This window comes from Dreissena polymorpha, chromosome 1 (assembly GCF_020536995.1).
Source record: "Dreissena polymorpha isolate Duluth1 chromosome 1, UMN_Dpol_1.0, whole genome shotgun sequence".
In the NCBI taxonomy this organism is placed as follows: Eukaryota; Metazoa; Mollusca; class Bivalvia; order Myida; family Dreissenidae; genus Dreissena; species Dreissena polymorpha.
Genome location: NC_068355.1, coordinates 76,623,149 through 76,642,026, shown reverse-complemented (window position 1 = coordinate 76,642,026; position 18,878 = coordinate 76,623,149). Strand labels below are relative to the sequence as shown.

General features: G+C 35.8%; 1 protein-coding gene and 1 long non-coding RNA gene across 3 annotated transcripts in view; both read left to right on the top strand.

The window, feature by feature from the left end:
* The window catches only part of LOC127836164 (Bardet-Biedl syndrome 2 protein homolog), a 41,173-nt gene that overhangs the window by 6,962 nt on the left and 15,333 nt on the right, over nucleotides 1-18,878 (top strand). For both annotated transcript variants that reach the window (XM_052362647.1, XM_052362638.1), the window contains exons 2-17: nucleotides 455-602; nucleotides 2,762-2,962; nucleotides 3,266-3,391; nucleotides 4,412-4,474; nucleotides 4,774-4,851; nucleotides 5,179-5,283; nucleotides 5,441-5,527; nucleotides 5,755-5,832; nucleotides 6,761-6,818; nucleotides 7,310-7,407; nucleotides 8,731-8,898; nucleotides 10,071-10,127; nucleotides 11,711-11,744; nucleotides 13,527-13,590; nucleotides 14,108-14,215; nucleotides 16,578-16,704. In XM_052362647.1, coding sequence (XP_052218607.1) covers nucleotides 486-602; nucleotides 2,762-2,962; nucleotides 3,266-3,391; nucleotides 4,412-4,474; nucleotides 4,774-4,851; nucleotides 5,179-5,283; nucleotides 5,441-5,527; nucleotides 5,755-5,832; nucleotides 6,761-6,818; nucleotides 7,310-7,407; nucleotides 8,731-8,898; nucleotides 10,071-10,127; nucleotides 11,711-11,744; nucleotides 13,527-13,590; nucleotides 14,108-14,215; nucleotides 16,578-16,704 — 1,569 coding nt within the window. In that variant the 5' untranslated portion in view covers nucleotides 455-485. The remainder of the gene's footprint in view (nucleotides 1-454; nucleotides 603-2,761; nucleotides 2,963-3,265; nucleotides 3,392-4,411; nucleotides 4,475-4,773; nucleotides 4,852-5,178; nucleotides 5,284-5,440; nucleotides 5,528-5,754; nucleotides 5,833-6,760; nucleotides 6,819-7,309; nucleotides 7,408-8,730; nucleotides 8,899-10,070; nucleotides 10,128-11,710; nucleotides 11,745-13,526; nucleotides 13,591-14,107; nucleotides 14,216-16,577; nucleotides 16,705-18,878) is intronic.
* LOC127836271 (uncharacterized) lies at nucleotides 609-1,467 on the top strand. The gene is made up of 2 exons (XR_008028689.1): nucleotides 609-844; nucleotides 990-1,467. It is a non-coding gene; the product is annotated as an uncharacterized LOC127836271 (long non-coding RNA).

Genomic DNA, 18,878 nt, shown 5'->3' with positions numbered 1-18,878 from the left:
TAATTTTAACATGCTTATCAAACCTGAGTTGGTAACACTTTATTTCATCTGGATATCCTTGTGTGTTTATTTTACATACAAGCACATTTTTATAGTGTTTCAAGTTAATTCAGTTTTAATGGTATCATGTTATAACATGACTTTTGTAAAAATGCAAGAAATTATGATTGTTTATAAATAATTTCATTCCTTCACCAACTTTCCATAAGTGTAAGCACCATCTCCTAAATATGGGAGACATCTCCCATGTATGAGATGTGGGCTTAAAATCCGCATAAAGATGGGCCAAAAGCATAAACGTCACACCTCTATGAATAAAAAACATCATCAATGACTATTCAATGTTATAGAGCAGAAAATGTTAAACAGAGGACGTTTTTGGAACTTACTAGTTATACTTAAAGGTATCTGCTAAACATGTTGATTTGACTCTTCTACTCTGACATGTTTGTAGGTTTTCAGCCAGGTACCAATAATTCATCAAGATGTTGGTGCCAATATTTACATTAAATCTGAAGCATAAAGTAAACCCACATATGGTAGCTGTAGGTAAATATGATGGCGTCCATTGCTCTCTCACCTGTGCAACAAATGCTGGAAAGGTTCGTTTAACTTTATATGTATAGATATATATATTTTTATGCCCCCCTTCGAAGAAGAGGGGGTATAGTGCTTTGCTCATGTCGGTCTGACGGTCGGTCTGTCGGTCGGTCCGTCCACCAGGTGGTTGTCAGACGATAACTCAAGAACGCTTGGGCCTAGGATCATGAAACTTCATAGGTACATTGATCATGACTCGCAGATGACCCCTATTGATTTTGAGGTCACTAGGTCAAAGGTCAAGGTCGCTGTGACCAGAAATAGTAAAATGGTTTTTGAATGATAACTCAAGAACGCATACGCCTAGGATCATGAAACTTCATGGGTAGATTGATCATGACTTGCAGATGACCCCTAGTGATTTTGAGGTCACTAGGTCAAAGGTCAAGGTCACGGTGACCCGAAATAGTAAAATGGTTTCTGGATGATAACTCAAGAACGCATATGCCTAGGATCATGAAACTTCATGGGTAGATTGATCATGACTCGCAGATGACCCCTATTGATTTTGAGGTCACTAGGTCAAAGGTCAAGGTCACTGTGACCAGAAATAGTAAAATGGTTTTTGGATGATAACTCAAGAACGCATACGCCTAGGATCATGAAACTTCATAGGTAGATTGATCATGACTTGCAGATTACCCCTATTGATTTTGAGGTCACAAGGTCAAAGGTCAAGGTCATGGTGACCCGAAATAGCAAAATGATTTTTGGATGATAACTCAAGAACGCTTTTGTCTAGGATCATGACACTTCATAGGTACATTGATCGTGACCCGCAGATGACCCCTATTGATCTTCAGGTCACTAGGTCAAAGGTCAAGGTCACAGTGACAAAACTGGAAACTGAACGGTTATCTCCTTGAATTTTGTCATTTTCAACATAAAATACATTGAGTATACCGTACGGTCCAAATTCTCAAGATGCCCGAGGCGTGTTAATTACAATACCTAGTCAGTACGGCGCGTGCGGTGTCACACATTCCGCTCGCGCAATTATCGATAATCAGATTAAACATTCCATAAAGGTGTCAAGTCGTTGCCGCGCTTTTGAAGACAAGACAATTTGTGAATGTCTATTATAGACGTGCGGTAACACCAAAAAGTGATTGACGCGATCGTTTTATTAAGGTTATGATAAACAATTTAATGACAAAATTAATGCATATATGGTTGCGGCAATCACTTTCTTGTGATCTTCTCGGGTAGTTTAAAAGATCTTATAGCCATGTTTTAAATGCTTAAATGGTTGTTTGTTTGTTTGTCAGATAAATTTGTGATAAATATGACCATTAAATATCCATCCATCTGTCTGCAAATTCATTAATTGCCATTTCGTAATTTCAAACGCATCTTCAGTATTTATATGAATGTCTTGAAAATATGACCCTGTTTTTTGTGTGTATGTTTTGTGAAATGTGTTATGTCTTGAATAATTAATCGTATGTCCACAACAATCGTATTTGTGTCGTAACTAGTCAAAATTGTCTATGACGTTTGGCTTTTCATATTTGTAACAAATAAAAATTAATTAATTCAGAGCTATTTATAGCGAACTCGAACACGACTCACTCGCCTATATGAAAAATGTCACGTACGTATGTACATGTGTGTACATGTATAAAACACCATGCTCACTTTGGGATTAATAAAAGCAGGTCGGTATGGAATGTTTTTTGCTTTTAATCGAATAAAAACACATTTTTTGAAGAATACTTTAAACATAAACATTACATGAGTATAGTTATCACATGGTTTATGAACATGTATATGATTTGTTGTATTCTTATATGATTTTGTACACAATGCATACAATATATATTTGGCAATATGCCTACTCTTGGTAAACCGGAACTCTCTAAAAACCTGATGATAGGGCCGGTCCCCAGACCGTCCGGTTTACAGATAGTCTACTGTATGATGTGACAACAGAATTTAGACTATTTAATTTTTGACATTTAATTGATTTTTGGACTATTTAATTTTTGAAATTTATAAATATTTATGTAATTTATCAGATTATATAATACGTAATAATATATATCTGTATGTAATTTAATTCTTATTATAATGTAAGCGTATCTCCAAACCATGTCCTTTTCTAACAAATTTGATCGCTTCTGGTAAGTCACTTTGTGTAAAAATCTTTGATTTCTTGAAGGTTCTCATTCACAATCCCCACAATCGTGAAAGTCGGGCTTCGGAAGGGGATGTGGCTCTGCTCAGTATTAATCAGCAGGTAACATCTGTGTGTGCAGGCCGCTTGAATCCTTCCATCCCCAACGACGTGCTGGCTGTGGGTTCACAGACCAATCTGATGGTCTACAATGTTGAAAAGAACACTGATCTGTTTTACAAAGAGGTATTCTGTTGACAGTATTCACCGTAGAAGAAACTGATATGTCTTGGTTTTGATTGTGATAGTTTAAAACACAGACAGTGCAAATTTTGTAGATTAGCATAAAAAATATTTGATTTCATCAACATCTTTAGTTCGCATTGTAATTAGTTGTAATATATTTAATAGGTTTGAGCAATTACTATTTTTTGAGCATGAAAAATAGTTTTGATTACATTCTGAGGTGACTTCATGTTGTATAGTGCTTTGTTGTGATAATATGTACATGCACAATACACGCATATCGGTATACGTGATCAATTTCAGACACCAGATGGTTCCAATGCTGTTACAATTGGCACACTTGGTTCTATTGAATCCACCATGGTTATAGTTGGTGGTAACTGCTCAATTCAGGGATACGATCTGGAGGGAAATGAAAACTTTTGGACAGTATGTTTAATTCTTTCTGAATATATACGCATACTTTTTTGACGCAGTATATTGTCATAAATCTGTGAGAAATATTGTTTACTAAATTTGGCTGAAAATTTTATAAAATTATTTCCATTTTTATGTCCCCCACTATAGTAGTGGGGGACATATTGTTTTTGCCCTGTCTGTCTGTTGGTCTGTTGGTCTGTTGGTCTGTCTGTCTGTTTGCGCCAACTTTAACATTTTGCAATAACTTTTGCTATATTGAAGATAGCAACTTCATATTTGGCATGCATGTGTATCTCATGAAGCTGCACATTTTGAGTGGTGAAAGGTCAAGGTCAAGGTCATCCTTCAAGGTCAGAGGTCAATTATATGTGACCAAAATCGCTCATTTTATGAATACTTTTGCAATATTGAAGATAGCAACTTGATATTTGGCATGCATGTGCATCTCATGGAGCTGCTCATTTTGAGTGGTGAAAGGTCAAGGTCATCCTTCAAGGTCAGAGGTCAAATATATTTGGCCCAAATCGCTTATTTTATGAATACTTTTGCAATATTGAAGATAGCAACTTGATATTTGGCATGCATGTGTATCTCATGGAGCTGCACATTTTGAGTGGTGAAAGGTCAAGGTCAAGGTCATCCTTCACAAGGTCAAGGTCATCCTACAATGTCAAACATCATATAGGGGGACATTGTGTTTCACAAACACATCTTGTTTTAATAATGTTTTTTTGGGACCTTACATTCAATGCACTGTATGTCATTTGCCTTTGTATTGTAAGCATTATATGCTAAATACTTCAATTAAACACTTCAGCTAATGTGAATAATAGGAAATTTTTTAACACATCTAAACATCATCTAGTATAATATTTATCCTTGATAATCTTATATTTTATTTTTGAATATGTTCATGCAAGATGTTATTTTTTACTTTGCTACACCTTATAGTATCTTTTAGTCCCTTTTATAAAACGTAAAAACATGAAGAATAATTAATATCTTTCTTTGCTATCCACATTTGTTTAGGTGACTGGTGACAATGTGTGCTCACTCACACTTCTCGATTTCACAGGCAATGGACAGAATGAGGTACACTTTTGTTATGTAATAAGTATTTCTATATTGACTTGCTTGTATGCTGTGTCACAACGCATACCGGGGTATTTAACAAAGTTGTAGTGATACTAGAATATTAAAATAAATGTTTCTTTCAAGTTTGGTTGCATTTTTGTTTTCCGAATTCACGATACTTTGTTTAATTTGACCCTGATGCATAACACATGTATGATTGCACCCCTTATTTAGGATAGATAGATTGATGTGAGAATGATTGCAGAAACAATTTTAAGTAATTGATGCTATAATTATAAAATGTATGGCAATTTCAGTTGGTTGTTGGATCAGAAGATTATGACATCCGTGTTTTCAGAGAGGATGAAATCATTGCAGAAATGACAGAAACAGAGGTATTTTTGTTTGACTGGGCAAAATTGTATGCATAATACAAATAATGCCTTCTGTCAATTTTTTTTTTGCTTTTTGTCATTATGAAGATATTGATTTGTGTGTATGTAAATAAGCTGCTATTAATTGTACAGTGGACTGCTGACTGAGGCAATACAACTATTCTCAACTAAGGTGGAACACATATCATATTAGTAATTAAAGGAGGCCTTAAGGAGGGGAAACCTTTTCCATGTCCACACTTTGGTCCCCAATGTCCTGAGGTTTCTATGCGCCTGTTAAGAGGTATGTTAAGTTGGGTATATTGTAATGTCAAGTCTCTGTTTTAGGCAATAACCTGTCTGTGTCCAATGCAAGGAAGCAAATTTGGGTATGCTCTGGCTAATGGCACAGTTGGTGTTTATGACAAAACTGCTCGCTACTGGAGAATAAAGGTATCAATATTATTTTTCTAGAAACACGTATATGATTTAAATATTAAAAACCAAAAACTGTTCTGTAACAAAACTAGTAATGATTTTGATTTCTTAGCACAAATCTAGATCGTCTAAGTTCATGTTGTTTTGACATCATATATACTACTGTTTGCAGTCGAAGAACCAGGCTATAACAATCAACAGTTTTGACCTGGACTCAGATGGTGTTGCGGAGCTTATTACAGGCTGGAGCAATGGAAAGGTTGCAATTTATGTTTAACATTCATTTTATTATCTTAAATCATTTAAAGGGCATAATAAGAAAAAGAATGGTTTAAAATATAGGTAAATCACACAAGTTATAATACATGTAATTAAAATATATCAGTAAAAAGTAGCTACCGTTACATTGAAAAGCTTTGCACAAATACTTTTAAAGAAACATATCTGATTATGAGGATAGATTGTAACCTATTATGTTATGTTCAGATGGATGCAAGGAGTGACCGCACAGGAGAGGTGATCTTTAAGGACAATTTTAACCATGCCGTAGCAGGGGTGGTTCAGGTATTTATACTGATTACCTCAGATGTTAATTTCCTTGATACTGATGATTCATATACTTATTTTTTAAATTTAAAAGTAAAAATGGTACAGCTGTGACATAATACAAACTTCTAATTCTTGTATCTATTTAGCAATTTAGTCAAATAAGTCTTAACAAGTCTTATAACCATCTAACTATAATTGATCTGCTTAACCCTTTGCATGCTCGGAAATTTTTCTTCTGCTAAAATGTCGTCTGCTTAATTTCTAAAATTAGCATTTTCTTCGATTTTTTTCAAAGAATACTATACACGTTCTGTGGCATCTCATCTGGATCCAAACTGTTTGCAAAGGCCTTCAAAATTCGGTTCCCGCACTGAAAGAGTTAATGCAAACAAGGGTCTTATGCCTATTGCTCAGTCTGGTCAGGAACCAACATGTCCCTTATAAAGTCGTGTAAAGTTTGGTGGTCTCAATAACAGACCCAGTAGCTCCTGGCCAGACTGTCCGTATGTGCAGACTGGTATGAGGCTACGCTCGCTGCATATGGCATAAGACCCATTAAGACTCAAACAGAATATAATGAGTCGTGTTTTGAGAAAACTGGGCATAATGCATGTGCGTAAAGTGTCATCCAAGATTAGCCTGTGCAGTTCGCACAGGCTTATCAGGGACGACACTTTCCACCTTAATTAGATTTTTTCTAAGAAGAGACTTCATTTAAATGAAAAATGTCATAAAAGCGGAAAGTGTTGTCCCTGATTTGCCTGTGCAGACTGCACAGGCTAATCTGGGACAACACTTTATGCACATGCATTATGCCCAGTTTTCTTCAAACACGACTCTAATTTATTCAATAATAATAATGATTTCATTTGAAAGGGTATTATTTAAACCACAGTTATGGTACACCATACTAGGTAATCTTTGAGATTACACATATTTTCAGGGTGATTACAGACATGACGGCAAGCAGCAGTTGATATGTGTTTCTGTGGAAGGGGAAGGTATAAATGGGACAGTACAGGCAATTTCTGTCAACTTGTTAGATAGGTTTTGTAAACTGACTGACCCATTCCTTATTACAAGATGTCTGCATTTGCCCATTTGAGGACCCATTTTTTATCACAAGAACACCTACATTTTGATTTGTTTAAAAGGCAAATGAATTTAGAATTTGTACACATTTTTTGTGTTTTTATATTTTTGCATTTCAATGTAAATACATTTGAAATGTGGAATTTAACCAATTTTATGTTACACTTTGTCAGATATTTTTGCTAAATAAGTTGTGTGCTAACTTAATCGAAAAATTTACATTGCTTTTTTGTCTCTTTTTAATAATGTATAAAACAAAACAAGCTTTCTTATTTAATTTCAAAGATTTTGTTTTTGTAATTTGAATAATGCAATAATTAGGCACATTTGATTAATGATAAGTATATAGAAATAACCAAGTTTATTTTTTGTAAATGACTGGATAATTCCTGTATATCAGTACGTGGCTACAACCCTGCCCCAGAAGAGATGCGTGGAAATCTGATGGACACAAACATGGAACAGGAAACCATTCGGGAGCTCAGTCAGAGGAAACAGGTAGGGACACAAACATGGAACAGGAAACCATCCGGGAGCTCAGTCAGAGGAAACAGGTAGGGACACTAACATGGATTAGGAGACCATCCGGGAGCTCAGTCAGAGGAAACAGGTAAGGACACTAACATGGAACAGGAGACCATCTGAGAGCTCAGTCAGAGGAAACAGGTAGGGACAAGAACATGGAACAGGAGACCATCTGAGAGCTCAGTCAGAGGAAACAGGTATGGACAAGAACATGGAACAGGAGACCATCTGAGAGCTCAGTCAGAGGAAACAGGTAGGGACACAAACATGGAACAAGAGACCATCAGGAAGATCAGTCAGAGGAAACAGGTAGGGGCACTAACATGGAACAGGAGACCATCTGAGAGCTCAGTCAGAGGAAACAGGTAGGGACAAGAACATGGAACAGGAGACCATCTGAGAGCTCAGTCAGAGGAAACAGGTAGGGTCAAGAACATGGAACAGGAGACCATCTGAGAGCTCAGTCATAGGAAACAGGTAGGGGCACAAACATGGAACAAGAGACCATCAGGAAGATCAGTCAGAGGAAACAGGTAGGGATACTCACATGGAACAGGAGACCATCCAGGAGCTCAGTCAGAGGAAACAGGTAGGGACACAAACATGGAACAGGAGACCATCTTGGAGCTCAGTCAGAGGAAACAGGTAGGGACACTAACATGGAACTGGAGACCATTCCGGAGCTCAGTCAGAGGAAACAGTTAACAGAAATAGCTAGATTGAAAACCTGTGATCAATTTATGAATAATACTATTAAGGTAATGTTATACCCCACTAACAAATTTGCTAAAGGATATATTGGGGTCACCCTGTCTGTTGGTTGTTGGCTAGTTGGTCATTCAGCATAAAAGTAACAAGTTTGTGACTAGCAAGCTACATTTTTGTAACGATTAAATTCAAGCTTCAAATAATTTCGTCATATAAATTATAAAATATAGATTTGCTTGAAACTTTGCATCCATAGAATTGACAATAGACCTGATTATTTGTCCTCAAACAAAGCTGACCATGTGGATTTGAGATGGTACAAAAATAGTGTTGTCAGGTTTGTGACATAGCTCAAGTGGTCTTGAATTGCAAACTTATAACTTTATAAATGCAAATAACTATGAAAAGACATATAATTATAATGTTATGTCTTCACATAATTGAAAAAGCAATGACAATAGATCCAGTAGACCTTGACAGTATATAGCTTGAATTTAGAAGAGTTTATTTGTTTTCCATATCTTTCTTGGAGAACTTTTGATGCTTCTTGACAATATCTTCTCACCTGCCTTGTGTCTTTACCACCAGAATCTGATGATGGAGCTGCGTAACTATGAAGAGAACACTAAGGCAGGGGAGGCGGCCCAGGGTGTCCTCAGTGCCCGGGCATCACAGGGCCGTGGGGGTCCCATATCGGCAGACAGACCCTTCCCTCCGGGCGTGGAGTACGAGCAGTCTACCATGGGAGTGATACCAGTGAGTCTCTTTACACTCAAGTTAAAGAAATGTGTTTTAACTTTAATAACTGCTAACTTATTCTTCAGTTTTTATGCATTCATGAAGAGAGAGACTTAACAAATGTTGCACTTGTCCATCCGTCATTATGTCTCCCTGTCAATTGTATGTATGTACATCTCATGGCTCGTGTTTTCAACTCTATAACTACTGGTTGGATCTATCTCAAACTTTCCCAGTAAAATGACCTTTATTGTGTTGATTGATGATTGTTAAGAAAGTCAGTTTTGCTGCAGTGAGTTTTTGAAGAAATTTGTCTGTTTTTTTTCCACTATAGAATAGTCCAAATATTTTTTAATCTCAACTCTTCTTTAATCATGGGTGGATCTTACTTAAACGAATCAATGACCTTACTATGAAGATGATTGTGAAAAAAGGAATTTTGGCTGCAACAAGTTTTGACATAATTATTATCCATTATCTGTTTTCCACTATTGAGTATAATGACTATCCCATATTTTTGTGTTAACAATTCCTCCAATGTCTTTGCAGACTTTGGTTTAACCATTTAAGCTGATTTAACTTAACGTGTAGACCATCCTTATGTAAGGAGTTTTGACTGCAATCAGGTTTGGTTGAATCTTGGCCCTTTGTGTTTTGTCCACTGTACAATTTATAGTGGATTTGACTGTGTCCAAACATGTGTTTTGGGGGCATCAGTCTCGTTGGCACATTTTTAGTTTGTTTCAACATTAAATTCAAAGCACCTTTATATCTCTACATCTTAACAATTAAAAACTGGTAAATCTGCAAATGTCTGTATATGGATGGGACTGAAGACATGTTAAAATGTTTGCTAATAGTTTATTCCCTCAATAGCATAATAGCATTTAGTTATTGCCTGTGTTTCTGGAATACTGTCCATACATTGATTTACGATTAAGTCTAGTGACACCGTTATTTACTACATTGCAGTTGTTGGTTATAACCAATCCCCTATTGTGACCTTGACCTAGACTGTGAACATGAACTTATTTCAAATGGGTCGGCATCAATCTAATGAATGTTACTTTGCTATAGTATGTACAGGCCTATAAAATCAGGATATTGGTGGTGCATATCACTTAAACAAATGTATGTGTTTATTTCTCTTCTGAAATCCAGCATATTTCACAACCAGTATTACATTATAGGCATCAACACAACTTCAGACAACATTGTCAGTTATACCTGGGGATGATCAAAAGCCTGTAAGTAACATTACATATTTTTTGTTATCATCCGGTTGGCAATATCACAAAACATTATTTTTATGAAAATTCATTATTGAAACCATAAATTTACATTTAAGATAGCTCAAGGAAGTACTCATTATTTGTTAACCATATTATCAATATTAATATCATCTCTGACTTAGCTGTGTCAAAATAAACTATAAACAAAAATATTTTTTTCTTTATAATATTTTTGTGAATACAATAAAAATTGTTTTCAGTAAATAATATTAAATTTCCAGCGTTGATTTTTAGCAAGCTTGCTTTAGAAAGTTTGATATAGAGGTCACAATGGTCGAATGTATGTTTGTGTGTGTTCATAAGTGTGTTTCAGTGTGCAATGAGCTTGTTCAGACTTTAACTGAGACTGACAGACGCAACTAACGTCTGTCTCCCTTAAGGTCAAGGTCACATAAAGAGGTCTAACATAAAATTTAGTCTTTAGACAGCTAGTCAGGAATTTAACTTTGTAATTCATCATGCATTAAATAAAAATCTTACCACAAATTACAAGAGGGGATGGCTTGTTGCTTCTTACATCCTTCTCCCTACCTGAAAGGTCAAGGTTAAACTTAGAGAATTTGACCATTAAACAGCTTGTCTGGCTGTTTCTACTTTATTCAGAATGCAATTTTGAAATTATTTTTATGCTCCCCCAAAATTTGTTGGGGGAGCATATAGTCGCCGCTTCATCTGTCCGTGCGTGTGTCCGTCAGTGCACAATTTTTGTCCGGGCTATTTCTCAGCAATTAATGACCTAAATTCAATTAAAATTTATGGGAAGCTTGACTACCAAGAGGAGATGTGCTTATTATCAGCCGGTTCTGGTCGGATGTTTTTTCACAGAGTTATGGCCCTTGGAAAATTTCTATAAACTGTACATTTAGTGCAATTATTGTCCCCCCAACTACTGACTGGAATTCAATGAAGCTTTATGGGAAGCTTAACTACCTTGAGGAGATGTGCATGTTATTTGTGGGTTCTGGTTAGATGATTTATTTAGAGTGTTATGACCCTTTGAAATTTTTAAGTTGCAAAACCATCCATCGTTTGTCCAAAGTTATGCCCCTCAAGACGTTTCCTTTTATCTGAATATATAATGCAATATTGTGACAAAAAAAACTTTGGGGAGCATCACCCGTCTCCGACGGTTTCTTGTTCATAATGTTCACCTTGTGGAAACTGTGTGTCAGGTGTTACAATCTGCCTTTTACCTCAAAGTTCACTGTCACACATAAAGATAAAAAGTTTAATTTTGCTCTACAATAGCTGAACAAGTCTGTATCTTCATCATTCATCATGCAATTTTAAAATTATTTACCAACAATACATGTATTTACAAATTTCACATTGTGGAGATGCTGTGTTACACCATTGTCAAAAGCCAGTATCAAAGTAAATGCCAAAGGTCAAACTTGTTTATGGTTCATCTTGTTAAATAATTAAAAGCGTAATTGACAATGTGATCGGCTTGTTTCCAATAGGCATCAAGATGTCTTTAAGTAGTTAGCAACTTAACCAGCTTGCCCTAAAAACTTATAACCTGATATTATTTTCAGGCACATGTAGAATTGTTGGTGGCAACCACAAATGGTAATTATATTATTATTATTTTTTACAATAGAATTTTTACTAATTGTTTGCTTATGTTGGAAGTGATTACCAGGGCAATATTTTATATACCGTTTATTAATGCAAATTATATCAAAACAAATAATAATAAAGTAAATCTGCACTTTTTTAAGCTGCTTCATTTATAGCTAATTGGACTTTCTGTTTCAGGTACAATTGTACGAGCAGTTCTTATATTTGCTGAAGGCATATTTGACTTTCTGTTTCAGATACTATTGTTAGAGCAGTTCTTATATTTGCTGAAGGCATATTGGACTTTCTGTTTCAGATACTATTGTTAGAGCAGTTCTTATATTTGCTGAAGGCATATTGGACTTTCTGTTTCAGATACTATTGTTAGAGCAGTTATTATATTTGCTGAAGGCATATTTGACTTTCTGTTTCAGATATTATTGTTAGAGCAGTTCTTATATTTGCTGAAGGCATATTTGACTTTCTGTTTCAGATACTATTGTTAGAGCAGTTCTTATATTTGCTGAAGGCATATTTGACTCACTGTTTCAGATATTATTGTTAGAGCAGTTCTTATATTTGCTGAAGGCATATTTGACTTTCTGTTTCAGATACTATTGTTAGAGCAGTTCTTATATTTGCTGAAGGCATATTTGACTTTCTGTTTCAGATACTATTGTTAGAGCAGTTCTTATATTTGCTGAAGGCATATTTGACTCACTGTTTCAGATATTATTGTTAGAGCAGTTCTTATATTTGCTGAAGGCATATTTGACTTTCTGTTTCAGATACTATTGTTAGAGCAGTTCTTATATTTGCTGAAGGCATATTGGACTTTCTGTTTCAGATACTATTGTTAGAGCAGTTCTTATATTTGCTGAAGGCATATTTGACTCACTGTTTCAGATACTATTGTTAGAGCAGTTTTTATATTTGCTGAAGGCATATTTGACTTTCTGTTTCAGATACTATTGTTAGAGCAGTTCTTATATTTGCTGAAGGCATATTGGACTTTCTGTTTCAGATACTATTGTTAGAGCAGTTCTTATATTTGCTGAAGGCATATTGGACTTTCTGTTTCAGATATTATTGTAAGAGCAGTTCTTATATTTGCTGAAGGCATATTGGACTTTCTGTTTCAGATACTATTGTTAGAGCAGTTCTTATATTTGCTGAAGGCATATTTGACTTTCTGTTTCAGATACTATTGTTAGAGCAGTTCTTATATTTGCTGAAGGCATATTTGACTCACTGTTTCAGATACTATTGTTAGAGCAGTTCTTATATTTGCTGAAGGCATATTTGACTCACTGTTTCAGATACTATTGTTAGAGCAGTTCTTATATTTGCTGAAGGCATATTTGACTCACTGTTTCAGATATTATTGTTAGAGCAGTTCTTATATTTGCTGAAGGCATATTGGACTTTCTGTTTCAGATATTATTGTTAGAGCAGTTCTTATATTTGCTGAAGGCATATTGGACTTTCTGTTTCAGATACTATTGTTAGAGCAGTTATTATATTTGCTGAAGGCATATTTGACTTTCTGTTTCAGATACTATTGTTAGAGCAGTTCTTATATTTGCTGAAGGCATATTGGACTTTCTGTTTCAGATACTATTGTTAGAGCAGTTCTTATATTTGCTGAAGGCATATTGGACTTTCTGTTTCAGATACTATTGTTAGAGCAGTTCTTATATTTGCTGAAGGCATATTTGACTCACTGTTTCAGATACTATTGTTAGAGCAGTTCTTATATTTGCTGAAGGCATATTGGACTTTCTGTTTCAGATACTATTGTTAGAGCAGTTCTTATATTTGCTGAAGGCATATTTGACGGAGAAAGCCATGTAGTGTAGGTATCTTAGTGTACGTAGGTAAAATGTTGTAAAAGAGATAACATTATACACTAATGGATGGAAGCAATACCCAAATAGAAACTTTTAGAATGACATGCCACATATTATTTCTGATGTCTAGTATTATTTACAGTTTTATATGATATTAAGACACTTCTTAAGCAATGATGTGCAGGTTCATTAATGTTCTAAGTTGTTATATATTAACTTATCTTTGTAAAGAACAAAAAACATAAATATCATTTTTAAATTACCTAATATACAATTCAAAGAGACGTGAGGTCCTGAGCGCAGCAAGTACAATATAGTTCTCATTTCAGTCACATTTATATTGATCCAAGCAATTTAGAATAAAACTAATTCTCTAATGATGTATTTATTTGTCACTAACCAACATTGTAAAAATATTGAATACCTACACAAATGTGAATAATCTTTCATATTTAATATGTTGTACTGACATTATCATATTAACATCAGTATTACTGCAGCTTGCGCTTAACTGTTTTGTAGGCATCCCAGTGCAGGCTCTCTTAGCAACTTCATCAAAGTATCCATAGTCCCTCCGAAAGATGTGCCTGTAGATCTACATATAAAGGCATTTATCGGCTACAAAAGCTGGCAAGTACTGTATATATATTAATATGCATTATAGCTGGGTCTCTATAGAAAGCTCATTGTTCAAGCTGGGTAAAACATTTTGATTTACACTCTCAGCTGAAAAATAGTTTTAACAACAATAACTGTTGAAGGAATTTGATAAAGGATTCACACACTTTTTGTAGTATTTTATGACATTTTTAGGAATGTAATTCATAAAGTTAGTGTGAAATATGTTATTGCATTTAACGAAACTAAGGAAATAGGATCTGACTAATTTTAAAGGGACTGTCGCATTTGACGAAAAAAAAAGTTTTAAAATACTGTATTTAAAAATAAATAAATAATGGTTTATATTGATTAAAATATCACGACTGGTAGGTTACATTACTTGAAAAAGTTCATATTTTCAGTATATTCGGTAATAAAATTTAGCAATGTGAAATCTAAAGTACATCGCGAAAATAGGTGACATAACAATATACACACTATAAACAACACAAGTAGATTGATCATTTTATATCTTAATATTCATCATTTTATATCTAAATATATTCAATTCACTACGCATGCACAATTTGCATTCTTGGGTCGTTAACTGGTAGTAACCTGGTAAACATACCCAGTAAAATGTTTTAACGAATAAACTGAAAATATGAAAACTTAACAACTTTTTTCAAGTAATGTAATATACCAGTCGTGATATTTTAATCAATTTAAACAAATAATTGTAAAAAAATACGGTATTTTAAAACTTTTCTTATTTTGTTAATCGCGGTTGACAGTCCCTTTAATGAGGAATATTTTTTATATGTTTTCATATTAATTTGACATCTTAAACAAAGAAAAATATTTAAAATGTACCCACATGAATTTAATAAACTGCTTAAATATAGAAAATTGCAAGGTACTGCAATCTTTCATAGATACAAGATGGTTGTGATCTTTATAGTTTCTGGTTGTGAGCGCTCTTATGCTTAATTTTATGTGCCACATCATGTGACAATTTATTGTGTACTTGATGGGGCCAGTGAAGCTCCATTGTGAACTTGATGGGGCCAGTGTATCTCCAGTGTACTTGATGGGGCCAGTGTAGCTTCAGTGTACTTGATGGGGCCAGTGTAGCTCCATTGTGTACTTGATGGGGCCAGTGTAGCTCCATGTGACAATTGATTGTGTACTTGATGGGGTCAGTGTAGCTCCATGTGACAATTGATTGTGTACTTGATGGGGTCAGTGTAGCTCCATGTGACAATTGATTGTATACTTGATGGGGCCAGTGTAGATCCATGTGACAATTGATTGTGTACTTGATGGGGCCAGTGTAGCTCCATGTGACAATTGATTGTGTACTTGATGGGGCCAGTGTAGCTCCATGTGACAATTGATTGTGTACTTGATGGGGCCAGTGTAGCTCCATGTGACAATTGATTGTGTACTTGATGGGGTCAGTGTAGCTCCATGTGACAATTGATTGTGTACTTGATGGGGCCAGTGTAGCTCCATGTGACAATTGATTGTGTACTTGATGGGGCCAGTGTAGCTCCATGTGACAATTGATTGTGTACTTGATGGGGCCAGTGTAGCTCCATGTGACAATTGATTGTGTACTTGATGGGGCCAGTGAATTTCCATGTGACAATTGATTGTGTACTTGATGGGGCCAGTGTAGCTCCATGTGACAATTGATTGTGTACTTGATGGGGTCAGTGTAGCTCCATGTGACAATTGATTGTGTACTTGATGGGGTCAGTGTAGCTCCATGTGACAATTGATTGTGTACTTGATGGGGTCAGTGTAGCTCCATGTGACAATTGATTGTGTACTTGATGGGGTCAGTGTAGCTCTATGTGACAATTGATTGTGTACTTGATAGGGCCAGTGTAGCTCCATGTGACAATTGATTGTGTACTTGATGGGGCCAGTGTAGCTAAATGTGACAATTGATTGTGAACTTGATGGGGCCAGTGTAGCTCCATTGTGTACTTGATGGGGCCAGTGTAGCTCCATTGTGTACTTTATGGGGCCAGTGTAGCTCCATTGTGTACTTGATGGGGCCAGTGTAGCTCCATTGTGTACTTGATGGGGCCAGTGTAGCTCCAGATCAGCTTGTGCAATCGGTCGGGAGCTAGACTGTACGCTAAATAGTCATGCAAGGTTTCATGGTCTCATTAGCGGAAAAGGAAAGCTCCAGACCAGACTTCCGGTTGAGAAGGTTGACATGGAGCTAAGGATGATCTGGAGCTATGCTGACATGTTACAAGCCATTGATTGGACATTGATATTGAGAATATTATTGATACTAAGGGCTAGGTTTTACGGCCATGAACGATCAGCCGCATAAATTAATCTTTTTCACATGGTTGTTTTGCATGTATATCAGCACCCAGTTCCACGTGTTTGAGTTGACCCGACAGCTGCCTCGGTTCTCCATGTACATTCTCAGTGACGTGGCCATAGAGCCAGCCAAGAGTGTCTGCACCTTCACGGTCAATGAGAGAGTGCAGAGGGTAAGTGCTTTATGCAGACTCTTGAACATTTGTACGCTACCCACTGGCTGACAAGGGAAGTATTTGGTTGCAAGATTGTATGTCTAGCCAAATTGAATTTTTTATTGAATTTAGCTTTTCGTTTGTCTGAAAAAAATTCCCTTTTACATTTGTCTGTGCTATTTTATGTTCAGCTGTCAGTCTGTTACACTTTATTACAGTGTGACATCTCTGACAACAATGGTCCATAATCGATAAAACTTTATTATTTGCATCTCTATAGACAGTCCAGACTGCACATGCTAATCTAAAACAACACTTTAAACAAATGCATTAAACACAGTAAGAGGGAGGCTCAATTTAACTAAAGAATATGGACTATGGGTCTCTGTAAATACAGCAAGAGGGAGGCTCAATTCAACTAAAGAATTCAGACTATGGCTCTCTGTAAATACAGCAAGAGGGAGGCTCAATTTAACCAAAGAATTCAGACTATGGCTCTCTGTAAATACAGCAAGAGGGAGGCTTAATTTAACTAAAGAATATAGACTATGGGTCTCTGTAAATACAGCAAGAGGGAGGCTCAATTTAACTAAAGAATATAGACTATGGGGTTCTGTAAATACAGCAAGAGGGAGGCTCAATTTAACTAAACTTAAACAATTCAGACTATGGCTCTCTGTAAACACAGTAAGAGGGACGCTCAATTTAACTGAACTAAAACAATTCAGACTATGGCTCTCTGTAAATACAGCAAGAGGGAGGCTCAATTTAACTAAAGAATTCAGACTATGGCTCTCTGTAAATACAGCAAGAGGGAGGCTCAATTTTACTAAAGAATTCAGACTATAGGTCTCTGTAAACACAGTAAGAGGGAGGCTCAATTTAACTAAACTTAAACAATTCAGACTATGGCTCTCTGTAAATACAGCAAGAGGAAGGCTCAATTTAACTAAAGAATTCAGACTATAGGTCTCTGTAAATACAGCAAGAGGGAGGCTCAATTTAACTAAAGAATACAGACTATGGGTCTCTGTAAATACAGCAAGAGGGAGGCTCAATTTAACTAAAAAATTAGACTATGGCTCTCTGTAAAAACAGCAAGATGGAGGCCCAATTTAACTAAAGAATATAGACTATGGGTCTCTGTAAATACAGCAAGAGGGAGGCTCAATTTAACTAAAGAATATAGACTATGGCTCTCTGTAAATACAGCAAGAGGGAGGCTCAATTTAACTAAAGAATATAGACTATGGGTCTCTGTAAATACAGCAAGAGGGAGGCTCAATTCAACTAAAGAATTCAGACTATGGCTCTCTGTAAATACAGCAAGAGGGAGGCTCAATTTAACCAAAGAATTCAGACTATGGCTCTCTGTAAATACAGCAAGAGGGAGGCTCAATTTAACTAAAGAATATAGACTATGGGTCTCTGTGAATACAGCAAGAGGGAGGCTCAATTTAACTAAAGAATATAGACTATGGGGTTCTGTAAATACAGCAAGAGGGAGGCTCAATTTAACTAAACTTAAACAATTCAGACTATGGCTCTCTGTAAACACAGTACGAGGGACGCTCAATTTAACTAAACTTAAACAATTCAGACTATGGCTCTCTGTAAATACAGCAAGAGGGAGGCTCAATTTAACTAACGAATTCAGACTATGGCTCTCTGTAAAAACAGCAAGAGGGAGTCTCAATTTAACCAAAGAATATAGACTATGGCTCTCTGTAAATACAGCAAGAGGGAGGCTCAATTTAACTAAAGAATATAGACTATGGCTCTCTGTAAATACAGCAAGAGGGAGGCTCAATTCAACTAAAGAATTCAGACTATAGGTCTCTGTAAACACAATAAGAGGGAGGCTCAATTTAACTAAACTTAAACAATTCAGACTATGGCTCTCTGTAAATACAGCAAGAGGGAGGCTCAATTTAACTTAACTTAAACAATTCAGACTATGGCTCTCTGTAAAACAATAAGAGGTAGGCTTAATTTAACTAAAGAATATAGACTATGGGTCTCTGTAAATACAGCAAGAGGGAGGCTCAATTTAACCAAAGAATATAGACTTTGGCTCTCTGTAAATACAGCAAGAGGGAGGCTCAATTTAACTAAAGAATATAGACTATGGGTCTCTGTAAATACAGCAAGAGGGAGGCTCAATTTAACTAAAGAATATAGACTATGGCTCT